The sequence below is a fragment of the Phyllopteryx taeniolatus genome, chromosome 14 (genome assembly GCF_024500385.1).
Source record: "Phyllopteryx taeniolatus isolate TA_2022b chromosome 14, UOR_Ptae_1.2, whole genome shotgun sequence".
Lineage (NCBI taxonomy): Eukaryota > Metazoa > Chordata > Actinopteri > Syngnathiformes > Syngnathidae > Phyllopteryx > Phyllopteryx taeniolatus.
The window spans coordinates 13,654,662-13,680,692 of NC_084515.1; the positions used below are offsets into that span (position 1 = coordinate 13,654,662).

General features: G+C 40.0%; 2 protein-coding genes across 2 annotated transcripts in view; one reads left to right on the forward strand and one right to left on the reverse strand.

The window, feature by feature from the left end:
- On the forward strand, positions 1 to 7,717 carry clul1 (clusterin-like 1 (retinal)). The gene is made up of 9 exons (XM_061797927.1): positions 1 to 157; positions 1,448 to 1,584; positions 1,854 to 2,002; positions 3,452 to 3,622; positions 3,736 to 4,168; positions 4,984 to 5,103; positions 5,195 to 5,394; positions 6,449 to 6,624; positions 6,694 to 7,717. Exons 2-9 carry the CDS (start codon positions 1,488 to 1,490, stop codon positions 6,713 to 6,715), a joined length of 1,368 nt encoding a protein of 455 aa, XP_061653911.1. The 5' UTR covers positions 1 to 157; positions 1,448 to 1,487; the 3' UTR covers positions 6,716 to 7,717.
- The window catches only part of yes1 (YES proto-oncogene 1, Src family tyrosine kinase), a 23,809-nt gene continuing 4,646 nt past the window's right edge, over positions 6,869 to 26,031 (reverse strand). The window contains exons 2-12 of the mRNA XM_061797924.1: positions 21,893 to 22,183; positions 20,587 to 20,686; positions 20,184 to 20,282; positions 17,852 to 17,955; positions 17,573 to 17,722; positions 16,170 to 16,325; positions 15,067 to 15,246; positions 13,131 to 13,207; positions 11,681 to 11,834; positions 11,450 to 11,581; positions 6,869 to 8,807 (exon numbers count right to left, since the gene is read on the reverse strand). Of these exons, the coding sequence (XP_061653908.1) occupies positions 8,599 to 8,807; positions 11,450 to 11,581; positions 11,681 to 11,834; positions 13,131 to 13,207; positions 15,067 to 15,246; positions 16,170 to 16,325; positions 17,573 to 17,722; positions 17,852 to 17,955; positions 20,184 to 20,282; positions 20,587 to 20,686; positions 21,893 to 22,175 (1,644 nt within the window). The 5' untranslated portion in view covers positions 22,176 to 22,183 and the 3' untranslated portion in view covers positions 6,869 to 8,598. The remainder of the gene's footprint in view (positions 8,808 to 11,449; positions 11,582 to 11,680; positions 11,835 to 13,130; positions 13,208 to 15,066; positions 15,247 to 16,169; positions 16,326 to 17,572; positions 17,723 to 17,851; positions 17,956 to 20,183; positions 20,283 to 20,586; positions 20,687 to 21,892; positions 22,184 to 26,031) is intronic.

Consider the following 26,031-nt stretch of genomic DNA (forward strand, 5'->3'; position numbering starts at 1 on the left):
AATACGGGATTAACGGGCATGGACATCAAGCAAAGACGCTAATAGGATCACGCTCAATGTGGAAAGAGCACAAATAGACCTGGCACACACCAAACAATCCACACAAAGTGTTTTGTTCGTCTTGTTGACATTGTTAGAGGATCTACAGGCTGGTACAGTAAGTCATATTTTTTTTCCAGTTGATTATTTATGTTTGCTCATATTGGCACGTCTTTGTCATCCTCAACAATGAAAAAGAGACATTTCCTGAGAAATTGCTTTAATTAAAGCCTACCAGATGCTTGTTTGTGTTGCAGTTGCATTTCTATAACAGCTAACAAAAAAAAGTTGCTTTAAAAAGGGGATATTATTCAGCTACCATTGTTTAAAAGAGGCTACTAACAGATACATTCGAAACTAAGGCAGATTATCATAAACACTTTTCCAAGTGATAAAATAATTGGAATAATACTAATAGGGAAAAGGGAAAACAATATCAAATGCATTTTGATGATATAATATACATTATTATATTTAAATAATTACTTTTCCAAGTGATAAAATAATTGGAATAATATTAATAGGGAAAAGGGAAAACAATATCAAATGCATTTTGATGATATAATATACATTATTATATTTAAATAATTACATTCATGTAAGTACTGTATGTATTTCTGCAACATTTATGCAGGGCGAGCCTCATATTATTTACCATATTTGCCCAAAAAATAAAGCAAAGATGAATAATATATTATAAAATCATAAAAATGATCAATTATACTAGTGGTATTTTTTTTAACTGTTGATGGTAATAATTAAATATTGATAAGTATTATAATGAGTGCAATAAAAATACAATCTATGTGTGCCCTGCGATTGGCTGGCGACCAGTTCAGGGTGTACCCCTGCCTCTCGCCCACAGTCAGCTGAGTCAGGATAAGCGCTAGGGAAAATGGATGGATTATTATGTACAATTCATTTCATTATGATAAATGTAAGTGTTGTTTGATTTATTTTAATATTTTACATGCTAATAATAATAAAAAATAGCATCATCAAACAATGATATACATGCAAATAACTATGTTGTCGAAAATGTCCTATTAATTTAATTATAATAAAATGTCAATAATGAAAATAGCATATAGCATTTGTATTCATTATAAAGTGAGGAAACTATAATTCATGAAATAATGAAAAATTAAATAATGTATTATTATATGCATAGGTAATGAATGATTAATGAATATTAAAATAGAATCTAAATAATTTAACAAATACTGTAATTGTATCAATCCTATTTTCCTGTTGATGGATGTTTTTTTTTTTTTTTTTTAAATCCTCATACTTCAGCGCCCTCAAGTGTTGAAATTTGGCCAGAAACTGAAATCCTATTCTCTTTTTTTGGATCGAAATACATAGATGGAAAATTTCTATTTGTGCGTCGTATGTGTGTTTTTGCCAGACCTGTTACCCCTTCCATACCCGAGGCCAAAAGCAAAGAAATGAAGGTTGCGCTGGGTCTGGCTGTGCTGGCATCAGTGGGCCTGCTTATCAGCGGTGCCTCGGAGGACAGAAACGCCTCAGAGGATGCTTTAAAAGGTGACTTGTTACACACAGTCAAGTATGTGCTGCTTATCCGAAGCCAACGCTCTTAGCAAACGTGAATCTGTGGATCTGAACAACACTCAATGTAGTTCTGTTTACTTTTGGGCTTTGACATGACAGCATGGATGTTGCATACTATTTGTATACAAGCAGTTTAAAAAAATTGCATTATTGGAAAGACGGTGGAGAGGGGGGGCGGGGGGCATGTTGCACATAACTTACCCACAAATGTAGACTGATCGGATTTTGGTTGTGCTCGTCAGAGCTGTCCAGGGCCGGCGAGAAGGCCGTGGGCGAGGAGGTGAAGCGGGCCTTGTACGGCGTGGGGCAGATGAGGGAGGTGATGTGGAGGAACGAGCGCAAGCACGAGCACCTCATCAAGTCTCTATTGCACAGCGGCGACAAGAAAAAGGTTCGCTTCGCACCATTGCAGCGATGTTTCCCAAACCTCTGTTGAAGCAAAGTACATGTTTTGCATTAGAAAAATCTCGCAGCAAATGAAAATGTCACAGAAAGTATACATATTTACTGAAATAATGATGATCTCGTCTCAGTTTATTCACAAAATTAGTGAAAAGTGAAAAATCTGACCTTGTTTATTGAACACAAAGCTATTATTTTGTTATGCAACAGATGGATGCGCATGTTAATCGTACCGTCTGCCATCTAGTGGACCAGCATTTAAATGTTCGGCCTGTCACGATATGTTGCTGGCATAGATAGATGAAAACAGATTTTATTTTTAGAAAATAAATATTAATGTTAAACAAAATGAAGTGAAATTGGATAACTGTGCGAGAACAGTTGGGTGGAATCTTTTTGGATCCAGGGAACCTATATGGAGGACATATTTTTACAAGCACCCCTCATAATCCTAACGCCAATTAAACATAACCACATGTACCCATCAAAGCACTTAAATAGTTGCCTCTTTTCAACAACAACAAAACAAAAAAAAGAGAGCAAATTAAATTTGTAGAGATGCAAAAATTGTAATGTTATGGAAAAAAAAAAAGTCACAAACTTTACAAGAACAAAGACGTATTTTGTGCGGATGAAAGGCCGTAATCTCATGAGAATCTGGTCCTAATAGAGTGATATTAAAGTTTAACAAAGGAAGAACGTTATCTTTTAAGAAATTAATTTCCAAAACACAACTCTATTCTGGGAGAAGCAACTTTCAAAAAAGTAGGACTACAAAAAACAATGTATTTTTTTCTTGAAAAAAAGGATTTTGTTCCTCCAATAATATGCATTTTGTTCTTAAAAATATGACTATACAAGTATGTCAGATTTATGTGATAATTTGTCACAATTATATTAGAGCTTTTAACCGACGCAAAGCTAAGTTTACTAGGTTTGATTTATTGCTGCGCCGGTTTCCATACGTCGGTTCAGTGGTTCCCCGCAAATACCTTATTGGCTGTTTTGTCGCATCTTGGCGCCAAGTAACTATGTTGAAGTCAGTTGAGGAGCTTCATTTAGACAAAATTAGTGCTTTGCCACCATCTTTTGAAATCTTGGTGCCAAAGAACTATGTTGATGTGAGTTGAAGAGCTTCATTTACACAAAAGTAGAGCTTTACCACCATCCTGTGGCATCTTGGTGTCAAGGAAAAATGCTAAGTGAGTTGAGGAGCTTAATTTGAAATAAATTACCCATGGGTTTTCACAATAGCAGGGGAACACTGTGTACACTTATTTAAATAACAGGACATAACTTATTAAAAATGATTTTCGGGCCCCTAAGTTACAGCTCGCGAACTCCCGGGGTTCCGGTGACCCCAGTTTGAAAAGAAGCGCCTTGGAGAACTGAAAGAGGCTGAGTGCGAAACAAAAACATTGTTCCTCTCTTCCACCAGGGAGCGGTGCAACTGGCTCAGGACGTGACGGAGAAGCTGCGGGAGGCCGAGGAGGAGTGCAGGGTCTCCTTACAGTCGGAGTGGGATGAGTGCAGACCCTGTTTGGAGGATGTGTGTAAAACCTTCTTCACCAACACCTGCCGCAGAGGCTTTGCTGGCTTTCAGACCAAAGTAGGACCACACTCAGTGTTCAGAACCAGTGACTAAGGAATTCATTATTTACAAACACAGATTTGGAATGAACTTACCCCCCCAAAAATGTTTTTCCTTCTTCTACCATACAGGTTGAGAACTTCTTTCGCCGTGTATCAAGGCGCTTCAGCTTCAGCGACCTGGCCGTGGAAGCGGACGACGTCCTGGTAAACCAGGACCCGGATATCCCCGACCCAGAGGTGGTCCGCATCCAGGATGCCTTCACTCGCCTGACCCGCAGGGTGGGAACGCTGGTGAATAGCAGCGCGGCCCTGGCCTCCAGAATGAGCGACGGGCTGGACCAGGCTGTCCGCAGGGCTCTCCTGAGTGGGCCGCCGGTTCCGGGGGCCACCCTGGACCCAGACGACCCGGCTCACGACTCGGGCTTCCTGCAGGGTGTGGGCCTGGAGGATGTGCTGGACTCCTTCTTCGACTTTGGCCACAGCGTGGTGGAGGAGTTTGGGGCAGTGATGACGCAGACGTTTGTTGGCCTCAACGAAGCGCATGCGGAGGACAAGAAGAGAGGTGAGTGTTAATGAAATGAGACACTAGGTACAGTGGAACCTTGTTTTAATGGACCTGATTTAACGGACTTGGGATTTAACGGACAGAAAATAGTGTCCAGTTGGAAGTTTTGGAACTCAAATTCACCCGTTCCATGCACCAGCGAGGTAAGGTATATTTTTTTCCAATAATTTTCTACTGTACTGTGTGTTTTTAAGGTCGCGAAAAAATGTGCTTCAGCTTAACGGACAATCGGATTTAACGGACATCCCCTCTGAACGATTAGTCCGTTAAATCGAGGTTCCACTGTATAATCTAAAAAGTGTAAGACTTCCATCCCCATTAGAAGGTATAGGCCAGGGGCGTCAAACATATGCCCCACGAGCCAAAGCCGACCCGCTAGGGGGTACAATACACCCCAAATGAAGAATTTGAAAGTGAAAAACTATGTAAGACACTGTGGTGGTAGGGACAAAGGATAATTTTGAGAATTACTCTGATCATGTAGAAAATGGAATGGTAATAATTCCTAGGTCTTCATAAATGTATTTAATTTTAAAGTGCAATACTATGTTTCTAAGTTTCAAGTACCTATGACTTAAAGTGTTGTGCCTTAAAATACAATAACTGTGATAAGGTATTATGCACAGATTGCACAATTTTCAACAAATCTGAGGTTTTGTGAAATGATGCAACAGTATTGCAAACTATGGTTTATATTTCCCCCTGAAAATGGAGGTCAAGGAACCAAGCAATTTCCTTTTGTTTTTGTTTTTTTAAAACAGTGGAAGGATGCAATATCCAAAGATAACATCCATCTGTGTGTTGGATTGCAGAGAAAATGTTCCCACGCCTCCTGCATCACAGGAAGTTGTGCCGAGACCTGCGCAAGCATTCATCAGAGTGCTGGCAGCTGCAGAACCAGTGCGAGGCCTGCCAGGGGGCCTTGCTGACCGGTAAAGCGCCGCCTCGCCCGCCCACCCACCCACCTCCACATTCATCCTCTGACGTCCTCACAGCATCATCTGACGTCCTCCCTCTTTTCAGAGTGTCCCAGCGTGAGGGAGCTGCACGTGGAGCTGGAGCAGGTCTCGCAGCTGCTGGGCATGTCCCGGGAACAGTACGACGAGGTGCTGTCCATCGTGCGGCGCCACGCCGACGAGACTCTGGGCTGGCTGGGCAACATGGCCGCGGAGTTCGGCTGGGTGGCGCGGGCCGGCACGCAAAACATCTTCCGCATCACCAGGGTGAGCTGAGGAGACGGGAAGGAAAGTTATTCTTGAACATCTGCTACACTGACGATTCATGCATATATTAACATAAATGCATTGATAAAAGTTAAACGCAAATGTGCCCACAGAGGTGTCATTTGAGTTCATTTAAGTAAACTACATGGAAAAGTTAGCAACTGCACAGTGATATTTGCGGTTTGGCATTTGGAAATTTGCTGATTTTTTGGGGGGAACCTATTCTCCGTTATTGCTGTTTTGTGCTCAGGCCAAAGCCACGTCTAATGTAAAATTAATGCTTTGCGCCTCCCTTGTGGCAACTATCGGCACTTACAAACCTTTCTGAGTGTTCGTCAACTATTTGCAGATTTTCGCTAATTGAGGGAGGGCTTAGTCCCTAGCGCCCCGCAAATAAAACTATATAAAAATATAAAGGAAAAAAATCCCCTTTAAAATACCTCTCTCCATCTCCTTTATTAATTGTACAGACATTTTAACATACCTGTCAGTGTGTAAAAATGTTAGCTACTGTACAATTAAAAACGAGGGATGGACGGGTAAAGATAGATCCCAGCTATCAGTATTGGGCTGGGCTTGTTTTAATTTCATCATTTATAATTACACGAATTTTAATTAATTTGCCAGTTCATAAGATAAAACATGTTAAATGAATTTTTTTTAAAAGGTTTTAATGAATACATTTTAATGAACCAGTTTTAGGAAAAACGTCCAATTTAATACAACACATATAAGAGTCTTGACAACGGACTTTTAAAGCTCGGTGGGCCGAACTAGTCCCTTTCCTATGTCAGACCAAGTAAATTGTTTTAGTTGTAACAAACCACTGTTACACTTTTTTGCAGTTAATACTTCAGGTACTCGCTTAGCGGTAGCTGAAGTCTCACGATATTTGCTGTAGTCTGGCATGACCTTGTCACTGTCATCTAGGTCAAAACCCAGACGACCAAAAAAAATAATCTTCGACAAAATACCTGTTTTGGATGTCATTAGTGTACCTAATGACGTGTCCAGTGCCTAGCTCTAGAGTCAATTGTTCCTTCTTGCCCTCCAGGTGGTGCCAAAGAGCCAAGACCAGAACCTGTCAGCGGTGGACACCCAAGTGGAGGTGAACATCCTCAACTCTCCACCTTTCGTCTTCTCCGTGCCGGGAGAGCTGGAACTGCAGGACCCGGCCTTCATCCAGTATGTGGCCCAGGAGGCCCTGGACAAGTACAAGGAGATGATCAGGTAACGGGAATGATGGATAGGAATATGGAACGACACTTTTGAGTTGCACTCACATTTGTTGTTTTGCAGGTACAACGAGGAGGATGAGTGAACAGCCAATCACAGAGCTCCGTAGAGTTGCAGAATTGAAATACTTTACCTGTTGACAGATAGTCAAACACAATATGCAGTTTCCACAATATCCAAATGTTACATTTTGATGTTCACAATAGAAACCTCCAAGATTGCAGCACAGCAAACTCAATTCAACTTTTCAAGTAAAACTTTTATTTTTTTTCCTGTACAAAAATTCTATTAGTTACCATTATTCCCCACTCAATCTCTAGTTCAAGTCCTAAATTTGGGAACAATCACATATTAGGTTCTCCACAGCCAAACACACAATGAAATTCAATTCAAAACAATAAAAAGTTCACATCTTTGTCTGAACGGCTATTTTCCCCATCATGCACCACTGGACAGACAGCTACAAGGATCGCTAGAGGAAAATAAAGGTTTGAAAATAACAACTTGGTGTTGTCATTCTGTGGTTTTAACACTAACAAAATCCTATTAAGCATAACAGTGTAATCAAGTTAGTGACAATTTCTGTGCGAAACTGGCTGACAATTATACATTTTAGTCACTGATTAATTTCAATTTGTCTTTAAGCTTAGGTATACATGTGTGCCAACATGATAAATAAATCAGAATTGTGCGATCCTTCCATGGCACAAATGTCTTGGAAATGGTAGTATATGTTTAACTTGGTCAAAAACTGACTGAAATATTGATTCCTGGTCACAGGAAATGCCCAGCTCAATTTAAAAAAAAAAAAAAAAAAAAGAGACATGACTTTTGTACTAGGGCATGACTCACTGATGTGAAAGTCTGTAAAAAAAAAAATGGCTGATCCATTTGAGAAAATTAACTCCTTGGTCACAGGAAATGTCCATTAAAAAAATTGCATTCAGGCATGATTAAAATAACAATTGGAAAGTGTCAAAAAAAAGAAATGTTTTTTTTTTTTATGAGAGCTATGACTGAAATGAATAAAAAAAATAAACCTTCCGGTCGCAGAAATGTATATTCTAAACATAATAGAGCTCTTTTTCACACTGATGTGACAGTATGTAAAAACATGGTGGGAATAGTGACAGAAAAAAAACAACTCGTTGGTCACGGGAAATGTCCATCCTCAACATAAAAAAAGAGGGGTTTTTGTCACTTGGGCATGATTAAAATAACTCAATGATTTGAAAGAGAAAGAAAATGAAAAGTTGCATATTTGACAGAAATAAAACAAAAATAAACTGCATGGTCACAGGAAATGTCCATCCTAAACATTAAAAACCGTTACTTTCTTTCCTGCACTTGGACATGGTTAAAATATCTCAATGAAATGGAAAAAAAGGACTGAAATATTGAGTCTGACAGTAATGAAACAAAAATAAACTCAGTGGTCACAGGAAATGTCCATCCTAAACATTTCTTTTTAGTTTTTTTTTTTTTGCACTTTTGCATGATTAAAATAAGTCTGAAAGCACATCAAAGAAGCATTAGAATAATAATAATGGAAAAAAAAAAAACATACAAAAATGGTCATTCAGCCACCTCCTCATACTTTCAAAAATAGCTTTTTTTTCCCTGGACATCCTGTACATTCTTGCATCTGACCCATCTGCTCCATTCACAATAAAATAATAAAATTACCACCAAAAAAAAAATAAACTTGTCAGCCTACACACACTCAGAACAAATTACTGTACATATAAAATCTGGATTCCCCAATATCAAAGAATTATTTTTGCAGAATAAAAAAAAAAAAATGGAGGAAAGGGGATAGGGGTTTCATTGTGTTTAAAAAAGTACCAGTAAAAATCATCATTGCATCCTGCAAGTATAGCCCCCAATGTGAAATGAGGACCCACTACTCCGGTATTGATCACAGTGTCGTGGCCAGTCTGTTTTGTACCAACACGAGCTCTTCTGAGTCTACAGGTTGTCCCCCGGCTGGTACTGGGGCTCCGTGGCTGTGAAGTAGTCCTCCAGGAAGGACTGGATGTACTCGAAGGTGGGCCTCTCGTCGGCCTCCTTCTTCCAGCAATGGCGCATCATTTCGTGCAGCGAGTCAGGGCAGCCCTGGGGACACGGCATGCGGTAGCCGCGCTCCACCTGCTCCAGAACCTCTCGGTTCACCATACCTGGAATCCACAGCACCATCGGATTGAGGGTTTACATTACAGCATGCCATGCAATATACAGTGGAACCTCTTTGTCCATGCCAAATCTTAGGGGAAAATATTCATTTTAAGCCCGCCGCACACCAAGCGATTGACCCTCGCACAAATATACCAAACCGCTGCAATGGAATAACTGCCTAATCAGGAAACAACATTTTGGGGCGCCACATATCCTACTAGTCTCCCCCCCCCCCCCCCCAATTGAACCACAAACATGGCATGATTGTCAAAAAGATTATTGCCCTGGCTACTGTATCTATATTAGAATATTACAAAGAGAGGAATTGGAAGAGAAATGAAGGCGAGAGCTTTTCAACCTTTACACTTGTATGACAGTTAAGCATGCGAAAATGCTACTTCAAACATTGCCTGTACAGTTACTAAGGCTTAATGTGTATTGTATACATTTGAAATGTGTCCTTATTCAGCATATTTTTCATGAATGTATTAAATGTGTTACAAATAAATGATCTGGGACGTACTTGAAACATACCGGTAGCTAACGTCAACTACACTTTGTGGATAAAATTAAACTGATGTTTCCTTTCGCAGTCATTTTGCTTTGTGCTATTTGTCATCTTCATGTTCTATAAAAAAAAAAAAAAATTAACGCTTTCCTCAAAGCGTTAAATTATTTTTGTTTTTTTTGCTATAATGACCCATGTGTGACATAAGAGTCTTCCAAGGACTGGGACTCATTGAGAGGTTAGGAGTCAGATGACAGTGGATTTGTCATATGGCCCTGTGGGAAGGGGGTCCCCATTATCTCACACCACGGGGAAGCGGGAACGAGACAAATACGGTTAGCGGTGTCGAATTGTGAATCAGATACTACAGTATATAAATGAAGGAACAACAACAACAAAAATCATCGCTTTTCATGCAGCTGTGTCAACATGACTATAGAAAGGAAGAGAAGTCCCTCCAGATGAAGTTGAATTAATTACATTGTAGGTTTTTTTTCCCCCCGCTGTGGATCTGGGAAGGCTACAGGAGACAGATGGCGATCAGGTCGGCCATATGGCGGGTCTGTGATCAGTGCAAGCTGCGGTGCCGTCCTCAGACACTCAAAAAAACATTTTCAACAGTACTAAGCCACATCAAGAATTGTTGAAGTAAATCAATTGGTAAAATTTCATCCTAGTGCCAGATGTATTCTGGATGGAAATCAAATTTAGTAAGCACAAACAATCCGGTACAAAAGGAACATCACGTGACTAGACGCGGAAAACAGGTTAGCGGACTTCCTGTGTATGCTGAGCTAATGAGCATGACTAAGATTTGATGACATGCCAGTTTGAAACCGAACTTCATAACATTGTGTTTTATTTAGTGCTGGCATCTTCGGAAAAAAGTTCAATACATCTATAGCCTTCATTTATAAAAATATGATACATAAACAACAACAAAGGCGAAACACCGACTATTGTCATCTTTGGTAGCTCTGCGGGGACATCTTGTGTTAAACAAACGACATTGTAGATGTTTAGAAGAAGAAGAAGAAGAATCACCTTTTATTGTCATGAACATGCATGCATGCACACGAAATTTGTTCTCTGCATTTTATCCATCACAGTGAACACATACACATGTTAGTGGAACACACTGGTTTCAAGTTTCTACGGCTGCTTTGTCACGGTTCCTGTCGCCATTCGCCCGAGCCGGGAGGAAGTGCTTCGACCCGTTTTGCTGAATGCGGAAGTGGGTGCGGATATACCCTATTATACCCAAGCTAATCTAATGAGATTTAACAGGTATATACTATATATACACGCCTGAGCATGTTAAATGATTTGATTGTAACTTGGTTTGGCATTCGTGTTTTTTTGTTTTTGTTTTTTTTACCCTGCATAAACATTGACATTTTTATTCTAATTGGATAAGATTTGTTCAAAATATGTTTAAAAGAAGAGATAAAATGAAGTTTGAAAATATCTTTTAATTATATAGATTATTTTAAATCATTTTTTAAATTAATGTATCTTTTTGTACATTTATATATTTTTTTAGATTTATAGTTTTTTTTTCCAATTGTGTTGTCACCAAACATCCATGTGCAAAGAGTTAAAATAATTACCCATCTTCAACAAAATTATTAAATAATTGATAAACACATTGTAAATTTTAATGAATAATAGTAAATATATTAAATGCATTTTATAAAATAATATATTTTTTTTAAATGGTTACAATCAAGTCAAAATCATGCCATTAATAATGTGTAATGTCACCAAAAGTTTATGAGCAATAGTTAAATTAGCTATCATCTTCAAAAGAAATTGAATTTAAATTAAAAAAAAACATGTTATTAAATTTTCCTTCAAAAATAAAAAAATCACATTTTTATTTTCCAATTCTAATGTGAATTGGCATTTTGTCACCAAAATGTCATATGCAGGTAGTTAAAATAACTACCCATCTTAAAAAAAATTCAAGTGAAACTTAAATTAAATACACACAAAATTAAGTAAAATAATCAAAAAACTGAAACCAGAAAGTTGCATGTAGAAATAACTTGGCAGATGTCAAGTCCCTTTTACACAGTCTGTAAAGCCGGCACTTTTGGGCATCTATTGTATGTGTGAAAGGGGCGAAATTCTCACCTGGATAGGGCACTCTGCCTTTGGTGACCAGTTCAGTCAGTAGTATACCAAACGACCACACGTCTGACTTGATAGTGAAGCGGCCGTATAGAGCTGCTTCCGGCGCTGTCCACTTGATGGGGAATTTAGCACCTGGAATGACAAGGAAGAAAGTTTGAAACTGTGATAGTGGTTATGAATGTTACCATTTTTGGGGGGCGCCCTCTATGATGAGCTGGCGAGAGACCGTACCTTGCCTGGCCGTGTACTCGTTGTCCTCGATGAGCCGCGCCAGGCCGAAGTCGGCTATCTTGCACACCAGGTTGTCGGCAACCAGGATGTTGGCGGCTCGCAGGTCCCTGTGGATGTAGTTCATCCGCTCGATGAAGGCCATGCCATCCGCAATCTGCAACAAGGAAGATAAACGATGTAGGCGGAGGCTGCTCCAGGTCGTGCAATTCCTAATTTGACCTCCAATTCGTGGATTTTTGCTATTTGTGGCAGAAGTCAGTCCCTCTCCCCCGTGAATAATGGGGTTCACTGTACTTCTTTGACACCAAATACTACTTTCCTATTAGCCAGGGCTTCGGCAGCATCTTGTGGTATTCTAGTCCCTCATGGAGAAAGCACAAAATACGGTGAGAGCTGCGAATAGCTGAATAAGTCAGCAAAGTGCCAAACATAGTTTCTATACAAAAAAAAAAAAGCGCTAATAAGGTTAATTCATGAACAGTGAATCACGTCGGATAAAAAAAACATTTTTCATTTTCTTGCCTTTATTTAAAAAAAAAAAGAACATTATTTCAAATTGAAAGTGCAGGAAAGTGCGCAAAAAACAAATTGCTGCATGAACATCCCAGAGATCTGAAAGTAATAAGTTACGAATAAGTAAAAGAAAGGAAAACGAAATGTTGTCAAACAGCTTTACAACAGGGTACGGAATAACGCAAAACAAAAACAAACAACAAATGTATGCAATGAAATATCTGCCAAATACAGGCTTTTTGAAAAATTACACGAGATATTTTGTGATGTTTAAAAGGGACTTGCATCATCACAACAATAAATAAATGATTAAATAATAAAGAAAAATGTAAGTTAAGAATGAGTGTTTTGTTGGTTAAATGCTACCTAAAACATTGCCTGTATAGATAATAAAGGTTTACAGGTGGCAAGCGTTCCCATTACTTCCTATGTGAGAAATTGTTTCAAAACCCGACCAGCATTGTGTTTGACATTAGAGGTTTGACTGTACAAGGTATTAGGGCTAATCATGTTCATGCAGGCTTGCTCATTTCCAAATAATCCAAAACATCTTTTGTCTGCCAACTCCCTCGGAGGCGATCGCTATGCGGCTCCCTCGAGCTTCGTTTTCAATTTCCACCTGGCCGAGCGAGGGACGAGTGTGGCGGGGCAAAGTGAAAGCAAATCGCAGCACGTGTTGGAGGCGTTCTGGGACTTTAAGTGGCTCTGTGATGAGGAGCGCTTAGGCGCTACAGGCAGCGAAGTGTTGAAAGATGAGGGAAGACACACGGGGCGGCGGCAGGAAGCCAAGAGAGATGTCAAGTTGGATATTAAATAAATTTGAAAACCTGAATGGAGAACCATGCCAGGGGCACTTGTGTCAGCCTGACTCCCAACCTTTGTTGTCACACGTATTGCTTTAAATTTTAACAAGCAGAGGCCTGTCTTTGCATCCTACCTGTGCGGCCATGTCCACCAGCTGGGGCAGCTTCAGGTATTTGCCATCTCCCTCCTTCAAGAAGTCCAGCAGACTCCCTGAAAGAATTTGGAGGAGGAACATTAAAAAAAAAAAAATGATATACGAAATTAGCAAGTGGTGCCATTCATTTGCTAAGGCTTAATGTACACTGCATGGTTTAAGTGATCATTCTAATGTTTGTTCTTAAGTGGCACGATTGGCATATGAGTCATGGCGGCGTAAAGAGCAAAAAACCTGCAAGGAATCGGATATCAGGCCTATTCTAAAATTATGTACAAATCTGATACGTATTGGACATCTGCCAATCCAAGTGCAGCGTCAATGGGCGGATCAGATATACCACAACAATGCGAGTTTGATCAAAATACACCAATCTTTTTGGGGAGGTCGTCAATTACTTACAGATTTTCGATTTTCTCGGCAGGGCACGGTTTCGATCCCCTGCAAATAGCAGGGGTTCACCCGGTTAATGCATTAGTTTACTTCGGTGTTCTCACTGTCTGGTGTTGACGTTTGTGCAGTTATTTGTGCAATCTGGGCTTGTGCGCATGCGGTTTGTTTCATGTGTTCAGTCAGTGTAAACACAGCCATACTGGATGTGTGTCACTTAAAATCTACATGAAAAATAGGGAAAATATAGCTAGGGCTGGGGGGAAAAATTAATAAGTTGGCTAAGTAAGGACCAAAAAAATAAATAAATGTTCTTGACAGAACCATGTTTGCGCTGCCAGAACCAATGTTTTACATGGTCATTTATTGCAGATGGATGCAGTGTTGGGCCACTGAAAAACTTCACCAAAAATGACAGAGGAGCATCTATAATTGATTTTTAAGACACTATTAGATGTGTAATGTACATATAATATGATGTATGAGTGAGCTGAATGGTCGTTAGCATTTCTTTTTAACCTAAAATGGTCATCGCTAGCGCGCTAATGCTAACTGTTTAGCAAAGGCTGATTTTGTTGCCTCAAATTCTGTACAGTTTGTACCATACACTTAGTACCAACATATGCAGTTTAAGGATAGAAGTCCAGCCCTCAGAAATGAGAATAAAATGCATATAAGTCGTAAAATAAATAATAATAAATAAATTCAACTAAATATCTATCGGATAATGGATTCCAAAAAGATTTGATCGTGACAGCCCTAAATATAGGTATTAGATTGGAATTGGGTACTTGGACCGCCGGTGGTAATCCAGCCTAAGTAACTTACTTTCCTAGAGTTCATATACAGGTAGCGGAGGATAAACAGCTTTTATGCACATCAGTCATGAGGCGCGGGTGGAATGAACTAGCTGGAATTTTATGTCACCTTGAAACACTTCTTCAGCTGAAGAAACACGTGAAAGTCTCCACTTAATACTTTAAGACTTAATTACCATGAATAATCACTTCCAAAAGGGAGTAAGGCAGGAAAGCTATGTGTCAGCTAGTGTTGGTTTCAACAATTATGACTTTCCACACAACTTTGTGGAGGGGTGTCGCATGGTTTGCGCATTAACGCTACAGATTTGGGAAGACATCTGTTAGAAGGCAATTTTAGAATAATAATTAACAATAAGAAGACGTGGTTATATCAGCCAGTGGTGGCTTTGCGCAAGCACCATTCATTTGCTGACTCATACCTGTTCAGTGGCACAACACTCTCAGTCCCTATGTTGCCATTCAAACAGCCTAGAGGGCGTGGTTGACATATGTTAGCTTGGTCTTTGGATTGTGTAGCAGTCTTGCTTGTGCCCTATGGATGCTGTCTGGCAACAACTGGGCGGCCAAATGCGACTGCACAGAGCTCTCAGATTTAACAATTGGCTCTGTTTCCAGTGTAAAGTGTGACGCTAAGTGGCTAAGATAGCTTATCTGACAGTACTCTTCTGCCTTGGCAGAGTTTGGGAGCGCAGTCGGGGACTGACCTTTGCCCATGAACTCTGTGACGATGTAGATAGGCTCTTCGGACACCACGGCGTAGAGAGGCACCAGCTTGTCGTGTCGCAGCTTCTTCATGATCTGGGCCTCCTGTAGGAACGCCTCCGGAGACATAGTGCCTGGCTTCAGAGTCTTGATGGCCACCTTGGTGGTACCATTCCATGTGCCTGAATTAACAACAAACAAACAAAACAAACAAAAGGAAGGCAAACAACCACAAACATTATGAGCACATCTTCCACATAAAAACAAACATTGTCCTGAAGAGTTTTAAAAATACGTGTTTTTTGTTGAGAACAATATATCCGCCACCAGGCATCGTGCAACAGTAATTACGCAAGTATCATAAACTGACCCCCCCCAAACACGTACATGTTCCAGATAAAACTATAAATCATGTGTGATAATTTGTCAAACAGCCAGTAAACTTGGTCACCAAAATAATCTCGTTCTTCCTGGTCGAAAGCCACTTAGTCACGCCCTGCTTACATACAATGAGCCTGGTCGGGAGGGCTAGTGCTTCCGTCATGAGGGCCGACCTCCATGAATGAATCTCACACGCAGAAGGACAAAGTAGGGCAACCATTATAACGACTGCAAGGTGGTGAGGACACAGAGGAATGGAGGTCACGCGGAGTGATTAACATAGCGGGAATTAAAAATAAGTGAAGTCACCAAGGGAATAATTGGGAGGGCATCAGGAAGAAAAAGGAAAAGACTGCAGAGGAATTCCTGGGATTGCACACTTGCAGGTCGAGGCTTGCTGCGGGCCTAATGAGGGAGTGAGGGAGGAGGATGCACGCTGACGAAGTGAAGCGTAGGAGGACGACCTTCCATTGGCGTACACGCGCTCGTGTGTGCCTTTGAGACTAAACGGACTGCAGTCGTCAGCGCTTTCCCCGATAAATAGGCCAGCTCTTTGCTGAGCTCCATTTATCAATCATTCTATAAGCAGTCTATCAGCATTCCTCACTGTTAAATATACATGAGCTATGAAGTGGACACTTAGTTTTCGGCTGTAAGCCCCATTTTACTCATTTGTGATCAAACCTCCGTAATTGCATGCCAACACAATGCAAAGCTGTCTTACCCATCCAGACCTCGCCAAAGCAGCCCTGGCCCAGTTTGACTTCCAGTCGCAGGGAATCTCTGGGGATCTCCCATGCGTCCTTGGCCAGTCCCTGAGTTTGCGGCTTCACCGTGGGGCATACCGTCGTCAGCCTGTAGCACAAACCGTCGGCATGTTCTGGAAAGGAGCGGGCATACAAAGGTAGAGACGGTGGAGAAAAATATGTCCTGTTAGTAGGAGCTGTAGCATGTGTGCACCAGTGATGTTGAATGCTCATCAATATCGCAATGATGACCTATCACGGTATAAAATGAATGCCGTCACGGTATATATCGCGATATAAATTAAAGTGCAAAAAATTTAAATATAAGTATTTTGAATGGGTTGCGAAATTGCAAAGCTAAATTGATTAAGAATATATATATATAGATAGAAAAAAAACAAAGACAATGTAATTTTATTTTATTATTTAATCTATTTTGTGAATCTCAAAATTAAAATTCAGCACCGTGTGGTGCAAACAAACTAGGGCTGAGGAGGGAAGAAGAAAAAAAAACAAAAAAAAAAAACGAATAACTGCAAAGTCGACTTCAAAAATAGGTCGACGCAGAATTTCTGCCTCGAAGCTCCGCCGGGACCAAAAAATAAAGTCACTGATAAACTTTGTCAAAAACGACAGAGGAGCGTCTGTAATTGATTTTTAGGACACTATTAGATGTTTAATGTACATATAACATGACATATGAATGAGCTGAATGGTAGTTAGCGTTTTTTTTTTTTTTTTTTTTTAAATCTAAAATGGTAATTGCTAGTGCGCTAATGCTAACCGCGAATGCTAACCGTTTAGCAAAGGTCTCAAATTCTGTAACGTTTGTACCATACACTCAGTACCAACATATGCAGTTTAAGGATAGAAACCCAGCCTTCATGAGAACAAAATGCATGTCAGTAAAAAAAAAAAAATAAATAAAATAAAATAAAATAAAAAAAATATATATATATATATATATATATGTATATATAATACATTATTTTGGGCGGCGATTACTTTTGTCGAAATATCTACAGGATAATCGTTTCTAAAAAGATTAGAACGTGAGAGCCCTAAAAAAAAACACACACACAATTAACATTTGAGGCCAATGTTAAAACTATTTTGTAGTCAATTTCATTCACTCAAGGTCTTCTGATTTGGAAATTAGCGGGGCTTTCAGGCATCACAGGAGGGGAAAAAATAAATCCTTTGAAAAGCAAGATTTAATATATGTATACGCCAGCAGCATATCTGCAGCTGAATGATTCACTTGCTATACAAGCACAGCATTAACGCCTGATTAAAGTAAGAGACTGCTGTACAGTTAGTGTAACATTGAGGAGTAAACAAAACTCTGCCTAAATGCTCGCTGTCATCAGATGTTGCATACCTGTGTAGTGTTTCACCAGCTTCTGTAGCATCTCAAATTGTGCCCGAGTTGTGATGTAATAACCCCCATTGTCCAGCTTTCGGATTTTGTAGTGTTTCACATTGTCTCCCTTGACTTCATCCCAGTCACGGATAGATAGAGAGTAGGCACCTTTTAAACAAAACATTCACAAAATGCTTACGTTTAAGTTCACATATTGTATAATAATTCACACACACACACACACCCTTAACATGCATTCCCCCCCCCCCCCCACAAGGAAAAAACAAAAAAACGTACCTTTGGTTGTCTCACTCTCTCGTGCCAAGAAAGTACCTCGCTGGTTGCCTGGAATTAATAAAAGCCTTTCTGCGTCTTTGCGGCCCATTTTGCCAAAATACCATCTGTGGAAAAAACAGTTGCCTGAGGTCTGAGCTTTTGAAATATGTAATTAGAAGGGTGTACAATTTTGTGTACACACAAGCTTGTTTTTATATCAGTTCAGTCATGTCTAGTATATTTTAACATATAAATATAACATAAAAGTAAAACAAATCATACTTCTAAAGGGCCACAATACACTCCTTCTTACAGATGTCATAGATAGTTGTTACCTCTACCCACATGAGAAAGTTGGTAAATTAAACGTTTGGTAGCCTTTCATACATTTTATAAAGAATATCATGCATTTCGCAAAACTGAATAAGGACTAATTTGGTCAATTTTGGTTTGTCAAGTACTGTTATGAAACCATGCATACGTTGTGAATAAAATATGACTAGGGGTGGGACAATAAATTCATATATAACAATGTACAACCCCAATTGCAATGGAGTTGGGACATTGTGTTAAACATAAATAAAAACAGAATACAATTATTTGCAAATCATGTTCAGCCTATATTTAATTGAATACACTACAAAGACAAGATATGTAATGTTCAAACTGATAAACTTTATTGTTTTTAGCAATTAATCATTAACTTAGAATTTTATGGCCGCAACACATTCCAAAAAACTTGGGACTGGGTCATGTTTACAACTGTGTTGCAACACCTTTTCTTTTAACATCCATCCATCCATCCATTTTCTGAGCCGCTTCTCCTCACTAGGGTCGCGGGCGTGCTGGAGCCCATCCCAGCTATCATCGGGCAGGAGGCGGGGTACACCCTGAACTGGTTTCCAGCCAATCGCAGGGCACATAGAAACAAACAACCATTCACACTCACACCTACGGGCAATTTAGAGTCTCCAATTTATGCATGTTTTTGGGATGTGGGAGAACCCGGAGTGCCTGGAGAAAACCCACGCAGGCACGGGGCAAACATGCAAACTCCACGCAGGCGGACTCCACACGGATGTAGCGCCGAACTGTATTTACTGACAGTGTTCCTGAGCCCATGTGGTGATATCCTTTACACATTGATGTCGGTTTTTGATGTAGTGCCGCCTGAGGGATCGAAGGTCACGGGCATTCAATGTTGGTTTTCGGCCTTGCCGCTTACATGCAGTGATCGCTCCAGATTCTCTGAACCTTTGGACCGTAGATGATGAAATCCCTAAATTCCTTGCAATTGTACGTTGAGGAACATTGTCCTTAAACTGTTCGACTACTTTCTCACACACTTGTTCACAAAGAGGTGAACTTCGCCCCATCTTTGCTTGTGAATGACTGAGCAATTCAGGGAAGCTCCTTACATACCCAATAGTTTATCAGTGAGAACATTAAATATCTTGTCCTTGTAGTGTATTCAATTAAATATATAGGTTCAACATGATTTGCAAATCATTGTATTCTGTTTTTATTGATGTTTAACACAACGTCCCAACCTCTTTGGAATTGGGGTTGTATTAAAAAAAACAAAATGTTAACGTATTGAGTCATTTTTGTCTTCCGATATGTTGATTATCGCAATCTCTGTATGGTGATAACATAGCTAGTACCATAGGTAGCTAGGTTGTTGTTTTTTTTACCAGAATATGGATTATTGCGCGATCGCTGTATTGTGATACTATCAATATTGCTGGCAAAGTATTGAGTTACTTCAACCAATTATGGTGCAATTGGTGTTATGTGATGACATAATTTGGTGAGCTGCTCAGTTGTCATCCAATCTATGCATTTCGTGCAAACGCCGTACTATGATATCGGCTCATCTGTTACACTGTTTTCTTCTAATATATGGATTATCACACAATCACTGTATTCTGATAACATGCATAGCGAGTAACATTTTTCTTTCCAATGTACTGGTTACTGTGCAATAGTTGTCGTGGTGCTATTGCATAACTGGCATTGTATCCCAATGTCATCGTATTGTGAAACTCACTTGATGGTTCTGCACAGAAAAAAAACTAGCAGTTTCCTAAGATAGGATACAATAACCGGGCAAGGTTTTACAAATACTGTACACATAATGTATGTGACACATGATGACCAGCAATGGGATTTCTACCAACTTGTAATCGCAACACAGGGCACTACTGTTTAGCCTCAGCACGAGTACATGATGGGCTGTCACAGTGTGACCACGAAAAAGCATTTCTCAGACTGAGCGTGTGGAGGAATGCCTTGAAAATGGCAGGGAGGAGAAGACGGAGAGACGACACGGTGGCTAGCAAGGCGTTCTCACTCTTCAGCTTGTATGGAGTCGGCGGGGGCCACGTAGTTGCTGGGGATGTAACCCTTCTGTCCCGTGTTGATGGAACGAGCCTCCCACCAGTCGCCTTCCCTAGAAGGAGAGGAGGGCTTCGGTGGGATTTACAATGCAAACAAGCATGTCAAACAACTTGACGGCTGTGAATAAGAACAACTGCCAATCCAACACTCAGTATGCATTCAACAGTGCAGAGTTGAACATGAAAGTGATGACAACAGATGGCCCAGTCAGAGGAGCCCATTAACCCAGACAGATTTCAACTTTAATAGCAAACCCGAAAGAAAAAGGGATTAAATACACACACAGACACACATCCACACAGCAGGGGAGCACGTCTGGGTAAAAAATAAATAAATAAATAAGTGACGACACTCACGTGTTGTTGATAATTTGAAAGCGATCGCCTTTTTTGAACGACAGATCGTCCGACGTTCTCGCTTCGTAGTCATACAGCGCCACGAAGAATGTGACGCCGCCTAAAGGCAAGACAGAGATCAACCGATGATCGTAATCATTAACACAGCTTCCAGGGTTGCTATATTTCATTAAACAGAGCGCAATCAATGACTGGATCAGCCCCAAATTTTACAATGTGACACAAAGTTTGTTATTCAGTGAAAAAAAAATTATATCCTGATCCAAATACACATTGTACACCTTAACATAATTTATTTACAGAGAAAAATTCTTTGAAAACAATAAACATAAATGTTTCATTCTCCGGGTCTGCACAAAATGTACAGTACAATTGGAATACTCTAGTAACTGAAGTGTTTTTAAAATTCTATACGAACAAATGTACAAAAGGTAAAGGAAACAAAATTTAAATCCTAGATTATCTGAAAGAAACCAGCGTGACAGAAATTTGTCATGTTATTCACAAAGAATTTACACAAAAACTCTGCAAAAAAATAAAATTGCACAATTCTTTTATGTCCATATCCATACCGAATTGTACAGTGGAATAGAAAAAATATGCACAAAATGTCAGCAAATGGAAAAAACAAAACAAAAAGAAAACTCTTGGTTATCATGTTTTATTCACTGAGACATGGAATCTGTAGGCGAGAAGACTTGCATACAAACTTTAAAAAAAAATAAAAAATTTAAAAAAAATTAAAAAGGATAATTTTGTTGGCCCACTTCAAGTCACATGACCTGTGTAATTGATTAAGAGTCAGCTTCTCGGACATAGTGTGAAGCAGACTCAGATATGTTTATCTTCAGGAGGAAATTGAGCGGGTAGGATTAGATCAGCGGCATTCCCTCAGGTCACATTATCCTCATTGAGACAAGAGTGAGCAGTGTGCGTGTGTGCGTTTGTGTTTATCACTCACGATGCCGGGAGAGCCTATCAAATCAACATTAAGTTCAACGACAGAGACTATAAGAAGCAGCATTGCACAGACGGAGGACGATTTTCTTTGGAGGCCACGTTGCTTCCCATGTCATATATTTATTTTTGTTTCATTATTTGGCTATGGTCCTTGGCTAACATCTGCTTTTTATACACCGCAAATGTTTAACTTGCGCTCTGTTGCAGTCACTGTTACTACACATTTGAAGCGTCTCAATTTGAATTTTTGAACTCAACTCAGCAGGAAAAACATCCACAGCTGAACGTAAAACACAACAAAAAACATAACAAATCAAAAAATCAAAAATATACAATAGCCTCCAACCTGTGATGACACCAGGGAAGGGACTGCTCACAGCCACGGACGTGAAGGAGGTGGATGCGCCGCCAAAAGGTGTCATGGCGGACGACGCGCCACCAAATGGGGTGAGCCCGGAGGCGTGGCTGTTGTAGCTGCTGTTGAGCGTCTTCACCGCCGGCGACTGACCCATCAGCGTGGGCTCGGGACCGTAGTGGCCCAAGTGGGTGTTGACCGGAGTGTTGCTGGCGTTATCCGGCCGGTACTTCAGTGCCGGGCCTTTGTCCTCTTTGCTCCGGACGCAACCCATCGTCAAGCCTGCAGTGCGACACAAGTGATGGGAATCAGTCAAGGATGCCTGAAATGCATCTCAAATGTCTAAAGAAAAATAGATGTCCTATATATTTGTTGCACTATCACTGTATCGTGACACTATCGATAAAATTTGCAAAGTATCATGATATTGTATCGTGACTTATTTTTTTTCTTCCTATTTATTGATATTGCACAATTGCCGCATTGTAATGCTATCAATATTGCTCGCAAAGTCTCTTGACAACATATTGTGAGCTTAAATTGTTTTTTCTCACAATATTGATTGTCACGCAATCACAGTATTGTGATCCTATCAATGTCGTTGGCAAGGTACTGTGATAATATCGTATCGAGTTAAATCTTTTATCTTTGTAGAAAGGCCCTGAGGCCCTTTATACAGGAAAACCACCAAAACATGAGCCGGGCTGACCGAAAAACCAACAGCACCACTTAATGGAAACCATGCAATAGTCAATATTGTGAATGTCTTGTATAGATTCTCAGTCATCCATCATCATGGATATCCACTAAGTTTGAATCAAAAGCCACTACTTTGTGGCTGAAAACGCTTCCCCTTTGATCGAAAAGACTGCTACAATTGTAACCATGCAGAGGGATAAGCCCCAGTGAATTTACATTTCTAGTGGGACTGGCACCTAGAGGGAGGCTATTTTGTTTCAGAATGCGTCTGGATGACTGGCCGACTACTTAATGGCCTCTCTCACTGGCCGAGACGTTGCCACGACTGCTGAGTCGCGCTGCTGCTTGTAGAGTTAGTCGCTGCGACTCCAGCGACCCGGGAGACCAAAATATTGCTTGTGCTCTCACCATGATGAGATCTCAGAGACATCTCCAAAAAGGTGACCACCAATTCACCCGGAGGCCAGTTGTATACAGTAGTCATATATTATTTAAATAAATATATAAAGTATATTATTGTGTTTGTGTGTGTTTTCAAATAAGGAGATTATAAAGAGAAAATCAATATAGATACATTGACTGACATCATTAATGTATTTATTAATCATAATTAATTTAGACCTGGTCCAGCATTTTTTTTTATTTTATTTTTTTAAATGGCCCTAATTCCTATATAATTTCCAATACACAAGGGCATCTTTGAACAAAACATACTCCAAGTACAGCATAGTATTCAACAAATACAGGACAACTACTATACGGTAGCCTGCATGATGTCAACAAAGATCCAACCAACAAACTCCCGTGACTTGATAATCTCAAACAAAAGGCTGCGCAGCCATCCGAGCTGGAAACAAGATACTTCCAGCCTGTGGCCGTTTCACTGACACAGATTTAAGACACGGAGAAGAAAAAAAAAACCCACAGTATCGCCCCTCTCCTCATAGATATACGAGACCCTTACATTTATCTTGTCTGAACTTCAAGGACTCCCCGCAAATGAGGTAATCCTACTCCGACTCACTCTTCCCACGAGTATTAGATAAACACGTCACGTGGAGTGTAGTGCTGACAGAATCCTCTTCGTGATGATTTGGGCTTTAACATAATGAGATTCTCTAGCATGTTCTGTTAAAAGTGTGTGGCTAAACAACCAATGAAAGCATACTTTATAATGTTGTGTTATTGAGGCGTATCTGCATTGCATGCTTTTGGTAGCATGCCAGACGTATGGCTGTGAAACCAGATGTACTTTTCTCACACTCACGCTGTATAATAACAGTTGCTGGTGGTTTGATTTGTCAAAATACTTTGCTGTAAAATAGTCTTTTATCACCCTTTGGGAAAAAAAACGCAAATGCGCCATACACCGCTGACATCGCACTGACAAAAAGCGGAAAGCTTCCTCGAACTATGACTATTAATAACTTTATTGATTTTTTTTCCTAATAATTTCAAATATTTTCCCAATATAGCTGAGATGGCAAAGGGCAGCACAACAAGCAAAACTCATGAGACGCATGCATCTTCTCATTTCAGATGAACATTGTATCGACTGCCTTCCGTGAACAATCGTGATTGGGTGAAAGCCGATCCTGAGGCAGTGAGATGAACGTGCGGTGGTAAGTAAGTTATTCGTATTCTAACACCGCTGCGTAAACTAATTCAATGTGTGCGGTTGGTAACCTCAAAAGAGTTTATGTTGGGACCATTGTAAAGCGAGGACAGCATGTATAATTCCAAGCAAATGACATGTTCCCACCATGATTGTTGTTTGTTTTTTGGATACAAACAAAACAACTGTACATGTTATGTTAAAACATTCAAGGTCAATTTTAGTGTAATTCAAAGTTTGGTTGGCATTGAGGTGAAAAAGTTACGCAAAGACAGATTGTTTCTTTCATATTTTCTACTTCTATCTTTACGCACGTGATTTTAGACTAAAAGATCCAAGATCAAATGCAAAGCCGGCCTCTGGGGAATGCAGGGATTGAAAGCCACAGACCAGCAGAGAAGTTTCCCGACGTAGAGTCGACACATTCCAGATGTCAAGGAGCAGCTGGTTAAATAAGTTGGCAGCGAGCCTCAGACGTTTGTTGTGGAGGTAGAAGCACTGATGCACTTGAATGAACTTTATTCACCCCCAACCCACTGCACAACAGACCTACGCATCCTATCTTCTAGCATTGTTGAAGGCATGTTCTTTTTCGCATACTCAAACTGATCAACTCCTTTTAGTCACTGTGGTAGCAACACTTACACAACCATAATGGTTTAGTTAGCAGGATCACGCAAAAACAACATAACCTCAAAACTAAAATAGTTTAACGTACGTACGTTTTCATTAGTGCCAAGTGGGGCATTATGGCACTTTGTAATGCGACTTAACACCTACAGGACTGAGGGGAACGTTTGGATTGTTGTGATTTTAAATGTTTAAAACTGTTCAGAAGAAATCTGTAGAGCTTTTGCAACTTTTCTCAGTATCGGTTGCTTGTCATATGCACGAAAACATTTGGTAACATTTCTTGAAAAAAATACCTCAAAAGTCACACTAAACGTCTAGATTTTGAATCAAAAAATGAGATGTTATCAACAGATCAGATGTTATTGATAGATGTTATTATCATTCAAGTTGAGAGTGCACCAGGTGATGCCAAGACCTTCTCGGAATCGGTGTTTGTTTTTCCTCTTCCAGCGAATCAATCACATTATTTTCTGGGCTGGACATGCCTGAAACCTCACACATTTTTGCAATCGCGTGTATCCTGTTGATAATTAATGTATTTTAGGGGTCCCCAACACAACACCCTAAAACCAACTCACTAGTGCCCCCAAGGAAGTTAACAATTTCCCAAATCGACAACAGTTGGTGGATGTGTGTATCATAGGATGCGCGGAAAAGTCTCATGAACTGTTGCATGAAATTGGACTGAAAATTGGACTTTGATCAAATTTCAGATGTCAGACCTTGACAAACTTCTCCTCGAGAATGAAATGAGCCCCGATCAGAAGAAGACAGACGGGTGACGCTAAATTGCCGAGCCTTTTTTGTCTGCGTCTTTTCATGTGGGTGGAGTGTTGTGTCAAAGTTTAATGATCATTTTGAGGATTCACCATGACAAATTGCTTGCAGCTTTGAGTGTTTTTACCTTTTGTCCAACTTATTGTTACGCTTGTAGGAGCATGAAAGTTACTTAAACCTTTTGGCAATGGTATTTAATGATTCATCACATCCAACAATACTTTTTATTCAAATAAAGTGAGGGCAGGCTAGCAAATCTATCCAATTTCTTTTGCAGCCAGTCAAGAAGAATGACAGCATCAAGACAAAGACAAGATGACCTATCCCTAACACAGAGTGGGAAAAAAAGCCTTTTGACAATAGTGTGCATCTTTTGTTTTGGACAAAATACGCTAGGGTGGTGGTG